The sequence below is a fragment of the Callorhinus ursinus genome, unplaced genomic scaffold (assembly GCF_003265705.2).
Source record: "Callorhinus ursinus isolate GAN/ISIS: 27379988/994484 unplaced genomic scaffold, GSC_fseal_2.0 scaffold12, whole genome shotgun sequence".
Lineage (NCBI taxonomy): Eukaryota > Metazoa > Chordata > Mammalia > Carnivora > Otariidae > Callorhinus > Callorhinus ursinus.
Window position 1 is genome coordinate 76,239,720 of NW_027397074.1, and position 20,060 is coordinate 76,259,779.

The window sequence follows — 20,060 nt, forward strand, 5'->3', positions numbered from 1 at the left end:
CATGTAGGACATTAGGAGAAGGAAGGGAAAAATGAAGGGGGGGAATCGGAGGGAGAGGTGAACCATGAGAGACTATGGACTCTGAGAAACAAACAGGGTTTTGAAGGGGGGGGGATGGGTTAGCCTGGTGATGGGTATTGAGGGCACATACTGCATGGAGCACTGGGTGTTATACGAAAACAATGGATCGTGGATCACCACATCAAAAACTAATGATGTGTTGTATGGTGACTGACATAACATAATAAAATTTAAAAAAAAAAAAAAGCATTCTCTGAAGAGAAAAAGGTTGCCTTTAATCCTATGAGAACATAGTGGCTATCTGTAAAAGGTTTTTGTCCCACTACACTTTTAAATATCAGAACACCAATAACTTAGGTCTCTAGTTAATTGTCTCCACACTTTGGGACAATAAATCGTTAATGTGAGCGCAGAGTCTCTTTGTCACTGACTAGAGAAGGAAATGGGAAAGCCTAAGAAGATGATGCTAGCTCTAAGATCCTGAATCTGGCTGCCCAGTTGTAGAGCCTCAGAATATTAAAGTCAATTTTCTTTTAATTCAGGTTTTATTTAAATGTATTTAAATGTCTTTCCAGAAGTGTAACTATTTAGATAGGCTAATATGTAAAACATTTTTTATACATGAAGCTGTTTTGCAGTGTAGCAGTTGCATTTCAGTTATGTATCATTTATTGATAATGGAACATAGTGACCATTGGTGTGAAGTTACAGCATTATTCCTAAAAACTGTTGTTACACTTTGTCTTAAGATACTTAAAGTAGCATTCTTTGATATTTTTTTTTTCCTTTCTTTCTTATAGCTCTGGCTCTTCCAGCAAGCCAGCAGGAGCTGATTCTACACACAAAGTCCCAGTGGTCATGTTGGAGCCAATCCGAATAAAACAGGAAAACAGTGGACCACCTGAAAATTATGATTTTCCTGTTGTTATAGTGAAACAAGAATCAGATGAAGAATCTAGGCCTCAAAATGTAATTTTATTAATTTGGGGGATACTATGGCTATTTGGGGGATAGGATGAAAGAAACTTTTAAATAGCAGATAGGAGGTTATATGTTTGTTATATTTGAAAACTGGGAAATAGACAACTTCAAGGTTGAAAAATTTGAGGAAATCTCTCAGTAAATTAAAAGAAAAAAATGGATGGAAAACAGGGAGAAGGGGCACCTGGGTGGCTCAGTAGGTTAAGCATCTGCCTTCAGCTCAGGTCGTGATCCCAGTGTCCTGGGATCAAGCCCCGCATCAGGCTCCCTGCTTGGCAGGGAGCCTGCTTCTCCCTCTCCCTCTGCCTGCCTGTCTGCCTACTTGTGATCTCTCTCTCTGTCTCTCTCTCTCTCTCTCTCTCTCTCTCTCTCTCTGTCAAATAAATAGATAAAATTTTTAAAAAAAGAAAACAGGGAGAAGAGTTTGAAAAATCAGAGGCTCAAACAAGGAGGTTGGGCATTTGAGTAAAACACATGGAAGATAATTGCCCACAAAATAATACAAGGAAATTTACTGTAGCTAAAAGCATGATCATTTGAGTTGAAGGGACCCACCAAGTACCAGAACATTAAATGAAAAAAGGGCTCAAGTTATATTGTCATCAGTTTCAGGATACCAGGATTCTAAAAGATTCCAGTGGAAAAAAACACCTTATACAAAGGATCAGACATCATAATAGCACCAGGTCCTCAAAATGGACACTGAAAGATAGTAGGGAAGTATCAAAATAGTGAGGGAAAAATATTTCATAGCCAGAATTCTGTACCCAGGCAAATTATCAGTCATGTGTAAAGATTAAGCATTTTTAGACATGCATGCAGGGTCTCAGAAATTTTAATTCTCATGCACTCATTCTCAGATATTTGAGAATATGCTTTATCAAAAATGGAGTGAACCAAGAAAGAAGAAGGCATAAGATCCCAGAAATGGGATCTAACACAGAAAAGAGTAGTTCCCAGTACAACAACTTCTCTAGTACACCATGTAGCAGAGGACGGAAGACTCCACAGAGATATATGTAAGCGCAAAAAGATGTTTAGCAGTATTGAGAGGCATCTTATCACCCTACTGGAGGTTGTGAGAATGCCTTAGAGATAGGGAACTAGAGAAGTAAGCAAATGAAAGGAAGGGAGGGAGGAAGGAACAATTGAATCATAGTAAAAACAAGAAGACAAAAAAGGAAGTGTAGTCATGGTATATTGTGTGGTTATGTAATGAGCAATATTTAGAGTCCTAATTATATAAACAAACACCTCTATTACACAAATTTGACTAAAAACTAGACATAATCAAGATATAACCTGAACACGCATTTAACCAAAAATTGATTTTTCAGGATACTTAAGCAGTGCAGCAGTGGTACTGACTTGGAATAAATGTTGGCCATAAAGTTATACCAGTACCTAACAACTTAAAAAAATAAATAAGTGTTTAATAAAGCATTAAGAGGGTGGCATGAATGGTGTGTGTGTGTAAGGAGGGGATGGAGAGGCAGGAAGGAAAAATCTAATCTTCCATACTAAGATATATGTTTACATATATTTAAAAACTGAAAATATGCTTGAAGTTGAAAATCGGGGGCACCTCAGTGGCTTAGTCGGTTAAGCATCTGCCTTTGGCTCAGGTCATGATCTCGGGGGTCCTTGGGATCAAGCCCCACATGAGGCTCCCTGCTCAGTCTGCTTCTCCCTCTTTCTCTGATCCTCCTCCCCACTTGTGCTCTCTGTGTCTCACATAGATAAGTAAAATTTTTAAAAAATAAATAGGGCGCCTGGGTGGCTCAGTCGTTAAGCGTCTGCCTTCGGCTCAGGTCATGATCCCAGGGTCCTGGGATCGAGTCCCACATCGGGCTCCCTGCCTCGCAGGAAGCCTGCTTCTCCCTCTCCCACTCCCCCTGCTTGTGTTCTTGCTCTCCCTATGTCTCTCTCTGTCAAATAAATAATAAATAAATAAAATTTTAAAAATAAATAAAATTGAAAACCTAAGAAATTACAGTATAAGTGTTTCATTTAAAAATGAATAGCAAAAGAAAAAGCGAAATAATTTGAAATGAGATTATATAATCATGATTTTAACCAAATCTACATTTATTACTTCGAAAATTTTTTTGAAGTTTAAAGGAGTTAACAGATTTTGTTATTGATCTAAAATTTTTTCTATCCTCGGCCTCAACATAACATTTAGATTCATCTTAAAGTTATTAATGACTCCTGCAGAAGTGAAATTCTAGGATTTAAAGCACTATACTTTTCTATGAATGATGAAAATTCAACAATAGGCATAGTTTGTGTCTGAGTATAATTTGACCCCAGAGCTCAATGTATTTACAATTCATATGGTTGACTCTACTACCCACCTATTCTCCCATTTCTGTAGCTGTTAGCAAATAAAAAGAGGTTTCTTATATTATCTACACTTCCTTTCTGCTGATTGTGTATTTTGAGGATAGTTTTTAGTAGAGATTCATGTCTTCTTTACCACTGAGGACTCTTACAACAGTTAGCAGTAAACCTGTTCTGTTCTCATGCATATTCACAGACTCTTTTGAAGTAACCAGGTGCCTATGAGAGAGGAGTCTACAGTCCAAAATTGCAGTAGTACAAATAAAGAATGTTGATTGTGAGAAATAACACGTACTCTTTAACTTCTTTCCATTGCAGACCAACTATCCAAGAAGCATACTCACCTCCCTGCTCTTAAATAGCAGTCAGAGCTCTGCCTCTGAGGAGTCTGTGCTAAGGTCAGACGCCCCTGATAGCACAGGAGATCAACCTGGACTTCACCAGGAAAGTTCCTCAAATGGAAAGTCTGACTGGCTAGATGCCACCCAGAAGTCACCCCTTCATGTTGGAGAGACCAGGAAAGAGGATGACCCCAACGAGGACTGGTGCGCGGTTTGTCAGAATGGAGGAGAACTCCTGTGCTGTGAGAAGTGTCCCAAAGTATTTCATCTTTCTTGTCATGTGCCCACTTTGGCAAATTTTCCAAGGTAAGATGGTACTTGCTTCCCTTTCCCACTTTCTTGCACTATAAATAACAATCACTGATCATTGCAATGTAATATAAAACCTTAGAAACCTAAGTAAAAGTCCACTTCGCACAAATGCATACTCCAAAACCTTCAACATAGGGTTTTTAATATTCTGCTTCCCATTCCCTGTGCATCTCTCAAAAACCTAGTCTGTTAAAGAGGGCAGGAAAAAAAAAAACAGCCAGTCCTTCAAATTACTACAAATTGTTACCCTAAAGAGCAGTGATCCTTATGCATAATAATTGCCACTATTATTCCATCGTATTTGCCAAGCATCGAGCTATATCATTTACAAATATCTCAAGTACATTTTCAAACCAACCCTGAGATGCTGCTGATGCTGATGATGATGCTGCTGCTGCTGCTGATGGTGATGATGATGCTGATGATGATGCTGATGCTGATGATGAACAGCAGCCACTGCGTTGATCTCTTTATTTCTTCAAAAGCTATACTTTTTAAAATTTAATTTCACATTTGAAGTTGCAAGAATAGTACCAAGAGCATTTCTTTTTCGTGAATCATTTCAGGGACAATGCCAGTTTTGCCTCACATCAGCCATAAGTTAACGTGTGTTTATTTGTGTTATGTGTTTATTTTGCATATGTGCTTCATGCCTCTTTGACTAGACTAACATTTACCACTTTGACCCTTGCACTGTATTGCTGCTGTTAAGCTCTCCCGGAATGGTGCTGTGTACATAGTAGTTATGCATGCAATAAATCCGCAGTGATTAAAATTCATGTCAAACAAACAAATCTGTATCATAGATGGTGTGGAGGAGGTAGGAAAGGGAGATGGTGAAGAAAGAAATGATGCATTAGGAATTCAGAAATACTTTATCCCCCAACAGTGGAGAATGGATTTGCACTTTCTGCAGAGACTTATCTAAACCAGAAGTTGAATATGATTGTGATGCTCCCAGTCACAACTCAGAAAAAAAGAAAACTGAAGGCCTTGTTAAGTTAACACCAATAGATAAAAGGGTAAGTTTTTTTGAAAATTTCTAACCTAGACTGTTAAACACTTTCTTTGGTTAGATGGGGATTATTATAATGCCAGTGTGCCTTTCATCAAAGAAGTGTATATTCAATCACATTTTATACTGATCTCTTTTTCCTTTAGTTTTTCCCTAAGAGTATAGGAATCTTAAATAAGATAACTTGTAACTTTTTCTGGTTAAAAAAAAAATTACAGTACTGTCCATACATTTTCTAGAAGCTTAAAAGACTGTACTTGAACAAGGTAAAACATGTATCCTCTATGTGGTCTAGAATTTGAGTCTACCTTTAGTAAATTTGTTTTCTTCTGTAAATAAGTTTTCTTCCTAATTTATTGAGAATTGGCACCAAAGAGATGGGCTTTTCTGTTTATTCTTCCTGGAAATAATTCCATTCTTTTACCAGATGGTACTGGGTTTATACCTCAAAGCCAGCTAATATAGTTAACTCTAATTGACAGAGCTACTACGTCAACACTTCTTTAGTAGTAAAGAAGTTCTTAGCTAAATTATTAAGTAAAACACTCAGTATGGGCCCCAAACATACACTGCCAGTGCTACCCCATATTTACTGGGATTAACCCTCAGCAGAGAGGTAGCCAAGTGTGTGGACAGCACCATGTGCATTCCCAGAGGCACCTTTGGACTGGACACACCATAGAAAGGGGTCCCTCTGTGGATCTCTTAACATACATATACTCTTCTTTATTGACTATTAATAATCAATATATAAATTAGAGAGATAAGTGGAAATTTGTTTTTAAAGACCTTCAGATAGGTTTCTCATGGTACTGCTTTTTGTTCCTATAAAAACTGCTCTCATATATCACATATACCCCAAACCGTTAAATAGTATAGTTCAGTAAATGACCAAAGAGATCAGAACTCTAAGTATTGATACTTTTCTGGTATTCATCTGGTTTTAATTCTTGTTGTATTTTGAGACCCATAACATTGGTATTAAAAATAAGCTGTGACTTCATTATTTTATTTTTTTTTTTTTTGCCTAGAAGTGTGAACGCCTACTTTTATTTCTTTACTGCCATGAAATGAGCCTGGCTTTTCAAGATCCAGTTCCTCTAACTGTAAGTATTAACATTATTTTGTGCATTTTTACATAGTAGGATGATTTTTTGTTATTGTTGTCTTTTAGAGCACGCACAAGTTGGGGGGGAGGTGGAGAGAATCTTTAAGCAGACTTCATGCCTAGTGCAGGGCTCAGTCTCATGACCCTGAGATCATGACCTGAGCCAAAATCAAGAGTTGGACACTCAACCCGCTCAGCCACCCAGGCACCCCACACAGTAGGATGGTTTTTTTAAACTTGATTTGTGAGAACGTAGTTTCTCTACCATTCTTTAGTAGTCAGTTTCCTATATCTAAACCAAATCTTAAAGCTTTCTTAACACAAATGGAATACTTTGATCTTGAATACACTTTGATGTTCACAAATTGGCCCCAAACTTGTATTCATTTTTCATATATTCTTCTCATCTCACGTATTTTACCTACAATTCTCTGGAATGATTTCTATTAATTGTTTCTCTTTCAAGAGGCTTAGGCATATATCCTAAGGTATTGGGAAAAAACTTATAATTTGAGATAAAGACTCCTGAAATTCTTTGACATATTTTGATTTGTATAGATCCAGACTTAAAGTACTAAGTAAACTTGTAACAATAGAGGAAGGGGTGTGTGTGTGTGTGTGTGTGTGTGTGTGTGTGTGTGTGTGTCTGTGTGTGTGTACACCACAGGTTCGCTGTATAGGTTTCTTTATTAATGACAAATTAGTACACAGAAAAGCAATGAGAACAATCTGAATTTTATTCTCCCGCTTGTAGAATTTATTTAGGATGGGTAGAATTTAGTCATTTTTATTATAACATCTCATTTATTTTGAAAGGTGCCTGATTATTACAGAATAATAAAAAATCCAATGGACTTGTCAACTATCAAGAAGAGACTACAAGAAGATTATTCCATGTACACAAAGCCTGAAGATTTTGTAGCTGATTTTAGATTGATCTTTCAAAACTGTGCTGAATTCAATGAGGTAAGAGGAAAAAGAAAAAACAGCAATGGGAAAATAATATTAAACCAGTTTATCAACAAAAGAGATGAAGATCTATGATAGCATAAATTTCTAGAAGTTCACGTTTGTCAGGGAATGAAAGGTAATTAGAAAGACTGTATCCACATTCCTAATCAAAGGTTTATTATATGGTAAGTGGAAGTGCAAATTACAGCTGACAACTTGAAAACAATTGTAGAAAATAATTTTACCTAAAAGCATCCTTTGTCATTCCTACCTTTATTTCTTAAAATATGGCACTTCCAGACTAAAGTCTTCTTGATGTTGATCTTGAAATATTAAGGATGTGATCTAAATTGCTCTGGTGTTTAAATTTTCTCAATTTTTGATCTGTCAGTTTATCTAAACATCTGTCGACTTACAGCCTTTTGTTGATGGTTTGTTCTGTGTATTGGTTACTTGTTCCAGAGATCCACATTTTATTTAATTTGCTTTAAAAAACACCTGTTCCATGATTCTGTGATAATGGCATCTCTTCAATAATCTCAATTTAGTAATACAGTCATATGGCTATCAATAACTTATAGAATAATCCAGATGATTCCAAGCCTTTTATTTACTTATCTGACCTTCTCTAGACTTTGTCTAGCCCCAGACTATTATTTACTTCGTATCAGTGATGGTGCATAAACATTTTCCCAAAACTTGAGTTAAAAGAGAACAAAATGTGAGAAATTTACTTTTTTTATTGACTGTTGACTGTCTAAAATATTGGTGTTTGTTTTTTAATTCATATTTTCATTTTTATCCAACAGCCTGATTCAGAAGTAGCCAATGCTGGTATAAAACTTGAAAGCTATTTTGAAGAACTCCTAAAGAACCTTTATCCAGAAAAAAGGTTTCCTAAACTAGAATTCAGGAATGAATCAGAAGATAATAAATTTAGTGATGACTCAGATGATGACTTTGTACAGCCCCGGAAGAAACGCCTCAAAAGCATAGAGGAACGCCAGTTGCTTAAATAAGCATGGCGTGTGCTGGTTTTTAGATTTTTCATTTTTGTTTTTAAAAAACATTTTGTCGGTAATTTTAACATCATTACAAAAAGTTTGTGACCACTCTGATCTGTAAGTTTTTGATGTTTACTAGATTTTGATTTCCTTAATAAACCATTTCTTTTAATCTTCTTATTAAGAAAGAGAAGGGAAGTAAGGAAAGGAGTAAAAGGGAGGGAGAAGGGAGGGAGGAAGGAGAAAGGAAGGAAGAAGCATCAACAACAAAAAGACATTCTTCCCACTTCTTGGATTTCAAAACTACAATTTGGAATGATAGCAACTATAGAAAGGACATAGAGTGTGTATGAACTCTTAAGTTGAAAATTTGACGTGGTTTGGATGTGTGCATTAATCCATTTTTAGAAAATACCACTACCCATTAATTATGGCCCAACCATGAGTTTAGGTGTACGGTACTTAAGAACAGTACTCCGTGAACATGAGTGGTAATAAGAGTTCTATCCTAGAATGCTGACTGGTGCAACAAAAAAGTAGATTAGATGCTATTAAGAAGGCACCTAACAGTATATCATGTAAGATGGCAACTGTATTAAAGAAAAAGCAGGAAAACAAATGTTTGATTTTTGTTTTGTTTTCTCCTTGTCTGTAGAGGTGTTTGGTATAGCAGGTGTTCAAAGCCATTTTTCATACATTTCTAAATATAACTTCTTCCACTGAGGAAGTAAGTGTACACATGTTTGGTGTGCTGTGTGTCTCTGTGTGGTTTGTTTGCTTCTTAACTGTGCAGGTGATCCTTTTATAATAAGACTCATTGTTTGCAGTATGGCCGTTAGTGGAACTTCCCGCAACATGAAATACAGCAGTGTGCACCATGTTTGATGTGAGGATTCTTCAACATATTGGGCATTAAATATAAGTTCCCCTGTAAGGGTCTAGTTTTGTGGTTTTCATCTTTCTTTATAATTTGGAATAAAAATGTGTTGTGGAATTTGGGATCAGGCAGTTGGAGGGAATTACAATGAAAATTTAATTTTTTCTGAAGCTCCTGTTGCCTGATTTTAAAAGTCAGAACCTGAAATTGAATCTTTTATCTGACTTGATTCTGAATTTCATTTTCATTCTCCTAATAGAGGTACAAAAGACCAGTCTTCTGAGAGTAAGCATAGTGTTAATGAACCAGACCTCGCTAGTTAAACTGACATTCATTTATTCCTTTTGTTTGTTCAGTGTCAAAGAAGGAAACTAAATTAAGATAGAAGAAAAACATTGTGCCATTTGCTGATCTAACATTTGACAAAATAGTTACACATGAAGTTTTTCAAAATAACCATTATAAAACATTAATTGAATGAGGAAATTTTTCTCTTTAGGCTGATAGAATAAAAATAAGGCTGAGGTGAAAGAACCTTAATCTTCTTTGGATGGTATCACCTCCCAGGAATTACACCTAGAGGATTTGATTTTTTCCATGAGGCATTACTTCTTAAAATGGACAATTTGAAAATATCCTGGAGCTAATTCATTGGGTTTTCACATATTGCTAAAGATAAAATATGAGAAAATTTAGGAACAATAGCTTCTCATTGTAGACTTAGGTCTTGTCCATAGTATGTCAGTTACTCATTAATAAAGAGTCTTAATCACTTTTCCAAACATGTGTTTCAGAACAGTTGTTGTATTAATTTGTGAATATGCATTTGACATTTATTCTCCAAAGGCTGAACAAATTTTGATAACAGTGCATATACCATTTGTCTTTTTTTTTTCCTCTAGCATTTTTTAGCACAGCAACTGTGGAGGTTTAGCTAGTAAGTTTATTGTTGGTATCTCAGAATACTGTTCTTCTGGCCATTTGTTCTTCCATACTTGTCTGCTGAGTTAAAACGGCAACACAGATAAATTCTGAGGAGGATCACAAAGGGAAATAGCACCTAAAGGGAGAAAAATATATAATTTCTTAAATGCATCTGAGCCAGAATTTCTACTATCGTGCCCAAACATTCACTGTTAAATTTAGTCATAATAATCTTTTAAAAACAGTATTTCACCTTTACCATTTTTTTGCTGATTGAAAGGTAGTTAAGAACCATCTTTCCTACAATCATACATAATACAAATTACATTAAAACTAGGTGTTTTTCTCTCCAAACAGCCTTTTTGTAATGGTCTTTAAGATTAAGTCTTTAATCTTAAGCACCTGTGTGCCTGGGTGGATTCCCAGCTAAGTAGTTCTTAAATTCGAATAGAGGTAAGGTTTGAGGTGAGCCTGACTATTCCCCATGCGCGTTTAGAGAGCATCTTCCCAAAAGTTCAGTGTGACTCAGGCAACTTTGACCTAAACTTAATTAAAACACTCCAGTGTTTACCTCTGATCAAAAACTCCAGATTTCCTTCTGGATTTGGAACCACAGCCCAGTGTCATAGATGCAAGACCCTGTAATGCTAAACGTGATCACATGACGACACCTTTGGCCAGGGCTTGTGAATTGAACAGACCATGTGGGAGCTAGGATTTACCTAATTCCAGCTCATCAAAAGCCTTCCCATGCTTTCCCATGGATCAAGCATCTGATCTTTCTGGCATAAGGCAATAATATATTCAGAATAAATTTGTATATGAGCATCTGGCAATGCAATTATTTTCTCCTTTCAATTAACAGGCCTTGCTTATCTTTTCTGAATGGAGGGGTGAGAAGTTGGATGTGCTGAAAGGAAAATGTCCTATTCCCTTCCCTTGGCAGTTTTACTTGCTTTGTCACGCTAAAAACCAGGCTTCCTGTTTTACCCCTACACTGTAGTATAAATGCAATATAACTTAGGAATACTTTCACAAAGATTCACTCCACAATCGGAAGGGTGAGTATACAGTTGATTGCTCCATTTATGAATTTGCATTTCAAATTCCTATGTTGTTATGGCGCTTAAACTTTTAAATTTGGGTTCCATGGACAGGCTAGTCAATGAAAGGAGAACTCCTCCTTTTGCTGAGGCCTGATCCATAAATTAATGTGAATCCCTTAAAGTTGCTACATGTGAGCAAAAGGTTTTTAGGTGTAAATAGAAAATGTGCTTATGTTATGAATGAGAGAAATTGAGTGATCTGATTGGTTATTGTAGACATGACCATGAGTTCAACCATCTAATTTCTAATGGAAGCCCTCCTTTTAAGTAACATGTACATATTTTCTAAAGTATTTTATAACCTCATGTAAATTAATGGTTGATATCCTTTTTTATATATTGCCCTTTCATCTTGGGTGTGAATTTAGTAAGTCATAATTCACATGGTGGTAGCTCATGTTCCTTCGTGAGAATAATGCTGGCCAGTCAGACCCCGATTACTTTCCCCACAAAGATTTGCTTATTGTGAAAGACATCATAGGCAGTAGTCTTTGCTGTTGTTTTGTCTTTGTTTTTTAATTTGGGGGGGGCGGTGGGGAGGGGCAACTGGTGCTTTGATTTTTAATAAAAATTAGCTTTGATGGATTTTTACTGTGAATGTTTTACCGCAAGCAATTTTAATGGAAAAATTACTGTATGTCATTCAATAGAATCTTACCTAGTTCGAGTCTCTCTTCATTACCAGCTTTGTGTGTTCCTCTAAAAAAGTGATACATAATAGGGATGAGCTACTAGTCTATAAATGATAGGAAAACTTTCTTAAAAATTCCAACATACGCATTTCACCAGCCTTATAAGCAAAAAATAATTTTACAAACAGGAAGGAAGGGGGTGATAACTTTAGTCGCTGATTCCCATCCCCCTCAAAGTAGGAAAACCAAAGATGTCATGAAAAATTCTCCTTGTCTAAAACATGTTGGAAGAGGAGAGGAAGACAGTAGGGACTTTTACGGGTCACTTTGAAAGTTTACTGATGTTAATTTCACCTGTAAACTTTCTAAAGTTTTGATTCTCAGAAATTACAACTGTTTTTAATAAAAACTACTATTGGAGGTGGCACCTGGGTGGCTCAGTAGATTGCAACTGGCTCTTGGCTCTTGATTTTGACTCAAGTCATGATCTCAGAGTCCTGGGATCAGGCTCTGTGCTTAGCAGGAAGTCGGCCTGAGGATTCTTTCTCCCCCTCTGCCTCTCCCATGGCTCACACGTGCTCCCTCTTTCTCTCTCTCTTTCTCAAATCTTTATAACTCACTATTGGATATTAAATAGATCTTACTTTGATAGGACTGGGAATAAACTTCTGTTTGATTCTTGAGTTTTTACGTAGAATAATTAAGTCCTACTTTGAATCCTAAAAATAGCCCTTACCTAAAAATTACAAGTTAAACATTTAGCAAAATTCTCTTTCCCATATCTTCAAAAGTAGATGTGGAAGAAAGTCTAATGTCCTCTGCCATGTATCAGGATACTTGTGTGAATTCTTTATCCATATTCTCTAATGCCTTTAAACTTAACACAAATGCACTAGAAAATTCAGTCTGGAATCTTTTCATTACTAATGATTAAAGCCAAGTTATTGTTTTGGGGGTAGGGGATAGAATACATAAATCAACCAGGGTTAAGCACTTCTCACCCTTGGAATGGGATTGTATGGACCTGAGAGGTGGCATTTCTCCAAAGAAAATCAGGGTGTTAAGAGGAAAGAGGAAGAATGGCAACAAGACAAGAATGAGGCACCATGGTTTAACAATAATGCTGGTTCTCTAATCTAATTGATTTTAGGGATTTACTGATGAGGGTATATGCTAAGAAAGCCCAAAATACAGAAAGTCTAAAATAAAGGTTTCAGCATTCATATTACAGGATGAGTTTTTGCCATTGTAGACTATGCTTTAAAGAGACTTAAATCTGGGGCAACCTGGGTGGCTCGGTCGGTTAAGCATCTGCCTTCGGCTCAGGTCATGATCCCAGGGTCCTGGATCAAGCCCCAAGTCAGGCTCCCTGCTTAGCAGGAAGTCTCCTTCTCCCTCTGCCCTCCCCCAACTCTTGATGTCTCTCTCTTTCAAACATCTGATTTAAGTCTCTTAAAAAAAAAAAAAGTTTCTATATATAGAACTATTAGGTTTGGGGTGACTTGAAATTTGTTGACTTCCATTTCTACTAATGACTAACTCTACTAAGGAGGATAAACAATACACATAAGTTTATAAAGGATTTCTTGAATTTAGTATTCAATTAAAATCACATTAATAAAATTTGCTGTTGACTAATTCAGTGTCTTCCAGGGAGCCTGGGTACTAGACTGGTGGACAACACTGTAAAGTTCCTTAAGCCTGGATACTTCCACAAGTACTGAGAGTTCCTGAAATTCTTGAGAAGATGCTTGAGCATCAGCTTTGTCATTGTTGACTGTGATTGTCCATCACTACTGTCCTTTGGTTTTATTATCCTTTGGTTTAATTATAAACTGCTGCTAACATGAGCATCAGGATTGTCAGTTATGATTGGGGGTGAGTTATTTAGCTAACCCTCCCATGTGTAGCCAAGACATCTTTGCATCAGAAATATTTGGGCCTAAAATTTTTAATAGCTATACCAAGGTAGGTGTGTAAACTTTTAAAAATGAAGAAAACAAATTAGGTGATTGCCTACTTCAAAAAGTGTTTGTTTCAGTCTCCATTCTCAAGGGTCCAGGGAACTGCAAAATGCTGTAGAAGGCAAAAAGCTTTCATAGGATGAAGAATAAGGAACAAGTAAGTATCAGAGCCCAAAGCTGGCTTGGCACTTGGGGATTGGCTGACTGGAACATTTATAGGGACCTGGACATGAAGTTTTGGTTTGCTGTTGGGGCACACACCCTGAGTAGAGCAGTTCCATCTTGGACCTTGAAATTTATTTCAGTAGCCCTCTGCCCCCATTTTTGATCAAAAATAATGTGACTCTTAGTTACCACTGGCTCTTGAGGTCTCAGTGTAGTATTCAGAAAAGATGTCAGGCTTATATTCTTGGGGCTGGTAATGTTCTTGTATTGTCTTTTGTTACGTGTGGACAGATCTGTTTAGTCAGTGGCTGCTCATAGGCATTTAAAACTTCGGAGAGAACACAGCATATTAGGGAGACACTAATTCTTACCAAAATAATGCCTATGGTTTGCAGAGTGCTCCAGGGTCAAGGTTCCTATTGATGTGTGGTGGCAAGCAAACACTCAAGGAAGAATTCTTGAGATTTTTTTGGTGCAAAAAGGTGCTTTTATTATAGCTCAGGGACAGGACCTGTGTGCTGAAAGAGCTGTCCTTTTGCTGGTGGTTATATGTCTAGTGCTCAAGGGGAAAGGGATGTGCAGGCACTATTAGGTCACAAATGTCTTTGAATTTCTACTTGTAAAACTACTTCCGCAAGATTCCTGTGGTGCTTATCAGTCATTCAGCTGGATATTAACTATCGGTGAGATGTACAGGCAATCATAAGACCCTTGAAGAATGTAGCAACCAGTACATATTTGATCCTTATCGAAACTATGCAGGCTGTAGGTCAGTCTTTGGGCTAAAGGTGAACATTTTTCTGCTTCTATTCCACTATTTCACTATGTCCCAAACCAACTAGAAATCAAGGAATGATCTCATAGAGGGGGATATTTCTTTAAGCCAGGTGGCCTGCTTATGTATTCCGTCTAATTGTCTACTTCCCTAGAAGTATTTATCCAGTGAGTTTCAGAGAAAGTGAGCAACTGGAAATCGGGGAGAAGTTTGTGACAAGTATAAAGAACTACAGAATCACCCGCCTCCCAGCAGATCCAGTAGTTGGTTGTAGGTTGGTTTACCCTCCTTTGTAATGGCCTGAGATATGTATATAATAGTATCCTCCTTGCCAGCCAGGGCGAAGCAATAGGTGGACAAAAGAATCATAAAGGATGGCTAGAGAGGGAAGGAGGCATGGAGGAATAGTTCATGGTGTGGTGTCCTGGGAAGAAACACTTTGTCTCAATGTCTGCTTTTCTTCCTAGTCAATTTGATTTTGAATCTCAGGTGTTTACATAGGACCAGATGCCAGATGGAATCTTCCTTAGTTGGGAAATATGTACCCAAGGTTTAACACTTTGGAATTTGGTAGGGCCCTTTCCATGAGTCTCACTTTTGCAAAAATACAAGTAAAACAACAATATTGTTAATGACTATTCATTATAATGAAATTGTTCTTTCTGTGATAAAACATTTTAAGATAACAAGAATTATGACTCAACATACCACTACAGATCAGATTTTTAAGAATTTAATGTGATTTTTTTGAAACATTTACATTAATAACATATCTGTATGGGTATGGATATAGCCTAAGAAGGTTAACATCACTTACTTGACAATGTTTCCTCTATAATTTAACATCAAATAAGCCTAATTAGGCTTAACTTTTGTTCTGTCTCCTTATTAGAAAAAATCTTTTGAGATGTGCCAGGGACCCTCTAGAAAATGTCCGTTAGTTCAAAGTCAAAAAGACTTTGTTTAGAATTTGAGTTGGGGGAATTTTGCCAAAGATACCCATTTACCAAGTTAACTTCAAAGGCTAATAACAAAGTTACATAGTTATTTTTTAAAACCCTTAGTTCTTGTAATAATGAGAAGACTGGGTTAAATACTTGACCTGTTAAAGACAACATGAAGCATGGTCAAGTATTTTGGTAAGACACAAATTCTTTAATCTGCCTAGAAAGCAAAGAAATGTTTATTTACACTATCTTTAGTGCAGATCAATAATCTAAGAAAACTGTCCTTTGAACAGAAAAACAAATTCTAATTTTGTACCAGTGTACTTTGATAACTGACTGAGCCACCCCTATTTAAGTGCCTGCCTTCAGCTCAGGATCCAGGCTCCCTGGCTCAGCAGGAAATCTGCTTCTCCCTCTACCCCTCCCCTCTGCTTGTGCTCTCTCAAGTAAATAAAATCTTGAAGAAAAAAATATATATATATCCATTCCAATCTTAGCCTTTTCCACAAACCAACAACTTTTTTAATATTCATTCAGGCCTTTTTTCCTCTCATTCTGGAACAATCCATTGTTTCCCTTTCGACAAATTATTTTTCCTTTAATAAAAACATCTCCATATCTGATAACTTCTCTTACCCAAAACACATCCTACATTTATTGCAGAGATGTTTCCTTTATTTATGTATATTTAGAATTATTAGCCCCTTAGAATCATTAATCCTTTAACAGTAAGCAATTGGGGACTATCTGTTGGCTAGTATTTTGTGGATTGACAAATGTATAATTTTATAATTTCAAGTATATTCCTCATAGGAAATTTTTCAGTGTGGCACAAAATATGTTTACTAATACACCCAAGTATTTTTATTTCCTCTGTAAAAGGAAGCCAGAAGTGGATAAACTTATGTTCAGTAGTTAAGGTCTCCGTATTTTATCTTGCTTGTAAATGATCTAGATATTCAGTGAATGTCCATCATTTAATTTAACTCAGGATAACTTTAAGGTTTCAGGTCACAAAAAATTTTTGGAAACAGTTTTTAAGGAAACCTACCATAAAGCGTAATTGTTGTTGAAATGTTTATACAAATAAACTTTTCTATCTCTTTATTTGTTCTTTAGATTACTCATGAGACATTAAACAGCTAACCATTACCTTATTTGACTTTCAGTAAACCCTAGGAAGAATAAAAGTCCTGTCTATATTATAATTAATATTGATAACTCTAAAGAACTGCCAGTTTTAATTAAGCCAAGAAACTTAAAATAGCTTTATTTTTTAAACCAAAGATTATCCTAGATCACTTGAACTTGAAAAACATTTGAGTTGGTTTCTGTATTTCTGAGAGTATACTTGATTTATATAAACATGTGTTTGTCTTTAAGCAACTTAAATAGAGCTCTTTACAAATTAATTTTGGCAATACCATCTGAAGGTAGAAAAAAATCCTATCTATAACATAAACATACAGATGCAAACCGGTATCTTATAGCTTTTGTTTTAAAATTTTGGCCATAAAATGGATACAATAATATACTAAACTCACTAGTTTGTCAAGAATAACCGGATCCAAATTTTGTTTCTGGCAGATAGAATAAGTTGTTTATCTGCTCAGATGGCTCAAACTTCTTACTAGAGTTTGTGGAGAAGACTTAAAAACTTTTCATTTACCTGATTTCCAAATAGCCTTAAAGTAACAATCGCCTCCCCAAAGTTTGCATTCCAAAGAAATGGCCCTTAATGGTTCCTAGAAAATACTGGTTAGAACATTTATATCTCAAAGGCACAGAAAAAGAATGCAAGTTCCTCCAAGAAGAATCTTTGTTTCCTAAGTCCAGAATTTTTATAATACCTACAAGCCTTTTGAGATGAATAGGGGAGGTTAAAAGGAGGGGTGGCCTTTTTTTGTTCTTGATTTGTAAGACAAGGACATTTTTAATTCCTCAGAGAATTGGGTCGCACCCTGAATGATACCAAGGGGCTGACCCACCCATACAGTCTTCAATTTGCTTTTTTATTATCGGGAGGATGATCTTCAACTAACAAATCAAAAAAAGATTCCTGTGTTCTAGATTTAGAGCTGTTTGTGTTTTGCATCCCCCCCCCCTTTGTATAAATTTCATTCTTAAGGGAGAAGACCTAAAAAGTTCTATCAGGCTCTGAATATTTGCTTGCTATTTGGCCAACTTCTGGCCTTAGGGTACTACAGAGTTACTTTTTGTAAAAAATCCTTGCAACTACCTTGCCAAATTTCAGCCAGCACAAACAGTAAATAATCCTGGCAATATTTAACAGTCCAAAAGATTTTACCCTGCCAAGATCCATAACTCCTCCCAAAGATAACCAAAAGAAAAAAGGACCTTAGCAATTCCCTAATCAACACTTGGTAGGCCCCTAGACACAAATGGGGTACAACCCACATTTCTGTGCAGCCATCTTTTGGCACCCATCCTGACAGTTGAGCTGCCTACAGACACAAGAATGAACAACCTACAAGCCCCAGCAGGCAGAAAGCCACAGTCTCAGGAAACAAAATGAGACTACGTAATTGCCATCCCTGGGAGAGAAAGGATCAATAACCAATGGGTTCCCTAAAACCAAATTCCCAAGAATCTGGATTTGGAAAGGAAAGGACAATGTGCAGTTTCTCTTGACCAGGCATTACAGTGGTCCAGAAGAGCTGACCTTGATAAGAATGATTTCTCTTCACCACCTTCTGCCAGTTTCACCAGGATCCCATCTACAGGCTCCACTAAGTGGAGTTTAAAATCGAGTATAGCTCTCAAGATTTGGTGAGGGTTTTCATTAATTTTAGTTTCCCCTTGGCAGTTTGAGGGAATAACTGGTAGTAATTTATAGGAGAATCCATCAGAGTTCCATCAACCCTAGCCTCGTGGAGGGGGCTAGAGGTCCTTCCTTTCAGAGTAAATATGGGGGCATTCAAATGTGATAAAATCTTTGAGGACAATTTTTTCCAGTGTCCCAGTTGATTGCACCAATTTGTGGGCCAGTGTGTTGATGATGGATGCCCTAGGATGGATGTAATAGGGGAGACCCAGCTGTTGTCTTAGGTTTCTGGCCTTGGAGCTGTTGCCGTTTTAAGGTCACTAACTTCCAGGACCATTGGCTTGGGTCTTGTGGTCTCTACAGGGTGGAAAGGCAATTCAGATAATGGAGGAGTAGACTGTTGATTACTCAGGTAAAGGAAGATAGAGGGGAGTTGAAGGTGTCCCATCATCTTAACAGTTTTGTTTTAGGTATCTCTTTTGTCTTAAATTTTATTAGCCTTTTGCACTGAATCAAACTATTTTAGAATTTTGAAACATCTTGGAGACTTCTACATACCAATTAAAATAGGTATCCCCTCCTGGTTATTGATTTGGGAACCCTTTTTTTTATTTACGTGCACTTCTTGGCGGTAGATACAGCTTCCAAGACCTCAATTCTTTGAAACTTGATCTTATTTAAGTTTTGGGTTTCTCAGAGTAAGTTAATCCCCAAGCGGGCTTGGGGATTTTGTGATGTCTTCCGTGTATTTTGTTGCACAGAATTTTTCTTGAGGTTGCTAAGTGACCTAGTGTCAGTCTATCTTGTTCTGTAACCAATGTTTCCTTGCACTGGAGTCTTAGATTTAGGTGGCAAGTGCTCTTTTAAGTGCTCAACCCATGCCCACCAACTTCACATCGTTGGCTTCCAAGATTCCAATTAGCAATGGCTTTGAATAGTCCAACTTGTGCCCATTTAGATTTTGTTGTGCCATTGGTTACAACAGTTCAAATTTCTTATCTTACTTCCCCAAGTCTCCCAGCATTTTATGCAAAGGATGTACCTCAAGGCTTTAGGAGTTGCTAACTGCTGCCACCCCTTGCAGACTCCCACTATAATGTGGTACCTTTCTGGGAACTATATTTTACATACATACATACATACAAAATATATATATACACACACACATAGTTGTATATAACTGTATATATTTGTAGCACATAGCTCGTTTAGATCAGAGCAGCACACAAAGCCTAGAAGTGACTTATCCACGGCCCTTGGTTTTGATGAGAGGAACAGTGAACTCAAAGGATTCAGCAGGCTCCTTGCGTGTGTGTCTTACTGTTCCATAGGGCCATTAGCAGTGTGCTTCAGATGCTCATCCTTGTTGCCAAAACCAGTTAAAAATTATTTAGGTGACCCAAACAAACCTTATTTGACATTTTATGGAGCAGGCAATGTCCATTCCCGAGAGTCCAGAGAACTACAAGCTGGGCAGAAGGCAGGAAGCTTTTATAGGATAAAAAATAAGAGGCCAGAATTGGCTTGGTGATTGGCACACTGAACACACTCTGGCCCAGTAGAACATTTACAGGGACATGAAGGTTATTTCAGTTTGCTAGGGCACCTGGGTGGCTCAGTCTTTTAAGTGTCTGACTCTTGATTCCGGCTCAGGTCATGATCTCAGGTGGTAAGATCGAGTCCTGCATTGGGCTCTGCACGGAGTCTGCTTGAGATTCCCTCTCCCCCTGCCCCCAGCTCTTGCACTCTCTAAAATAAATTTCACTTTGCTGATACAGCACTCTAAGCAGGAGCTATTCCATCTTGGGC

General features: G+C 37.1%; 1 protein-coding gene across 2 annotated transcripts in view; it reads left to right on the forward strand.

The window, feature by feature from the left end:
* Positions 1-8,816, forward strand: part of TRIM24 (tripartite motif containing 24) — a 120,446-nt gene extending 111,630 nt beyond the window's left edge. For both annotated transcript variants that reach the window (XM_025854788.2, XM_073899255.1), the window contains exons 14-19: positions 822-990; positions 3,664-3,992; positions 4,888-5,020; positions 6,045-6,119; positions 6,938-7,087; positions 7,882-8,816. In XM_025854788.2, the coding sequence (XP_025710573.1) occupies positions 822-990; positions 3,664-3,992; positions 4,888-5,020; positions 6,045-6,119; positions 6,938-7,087; positions 7,882-8,091 (1,066 nt within the window). In that variant the 3' untranslated portion in view covers positions 8,092-8,816. The remainder of the gene's footprint in view (positions 1-821; positions 991-3,663; positions 3,993-4,887; positions 5,021-6,044; positions 6,120-6,937; positions 7,088-7,881) is intronic.
* The last annotated feature ends 11,244 nt before the right edge of the window (positions 8,817-20,060 follow it).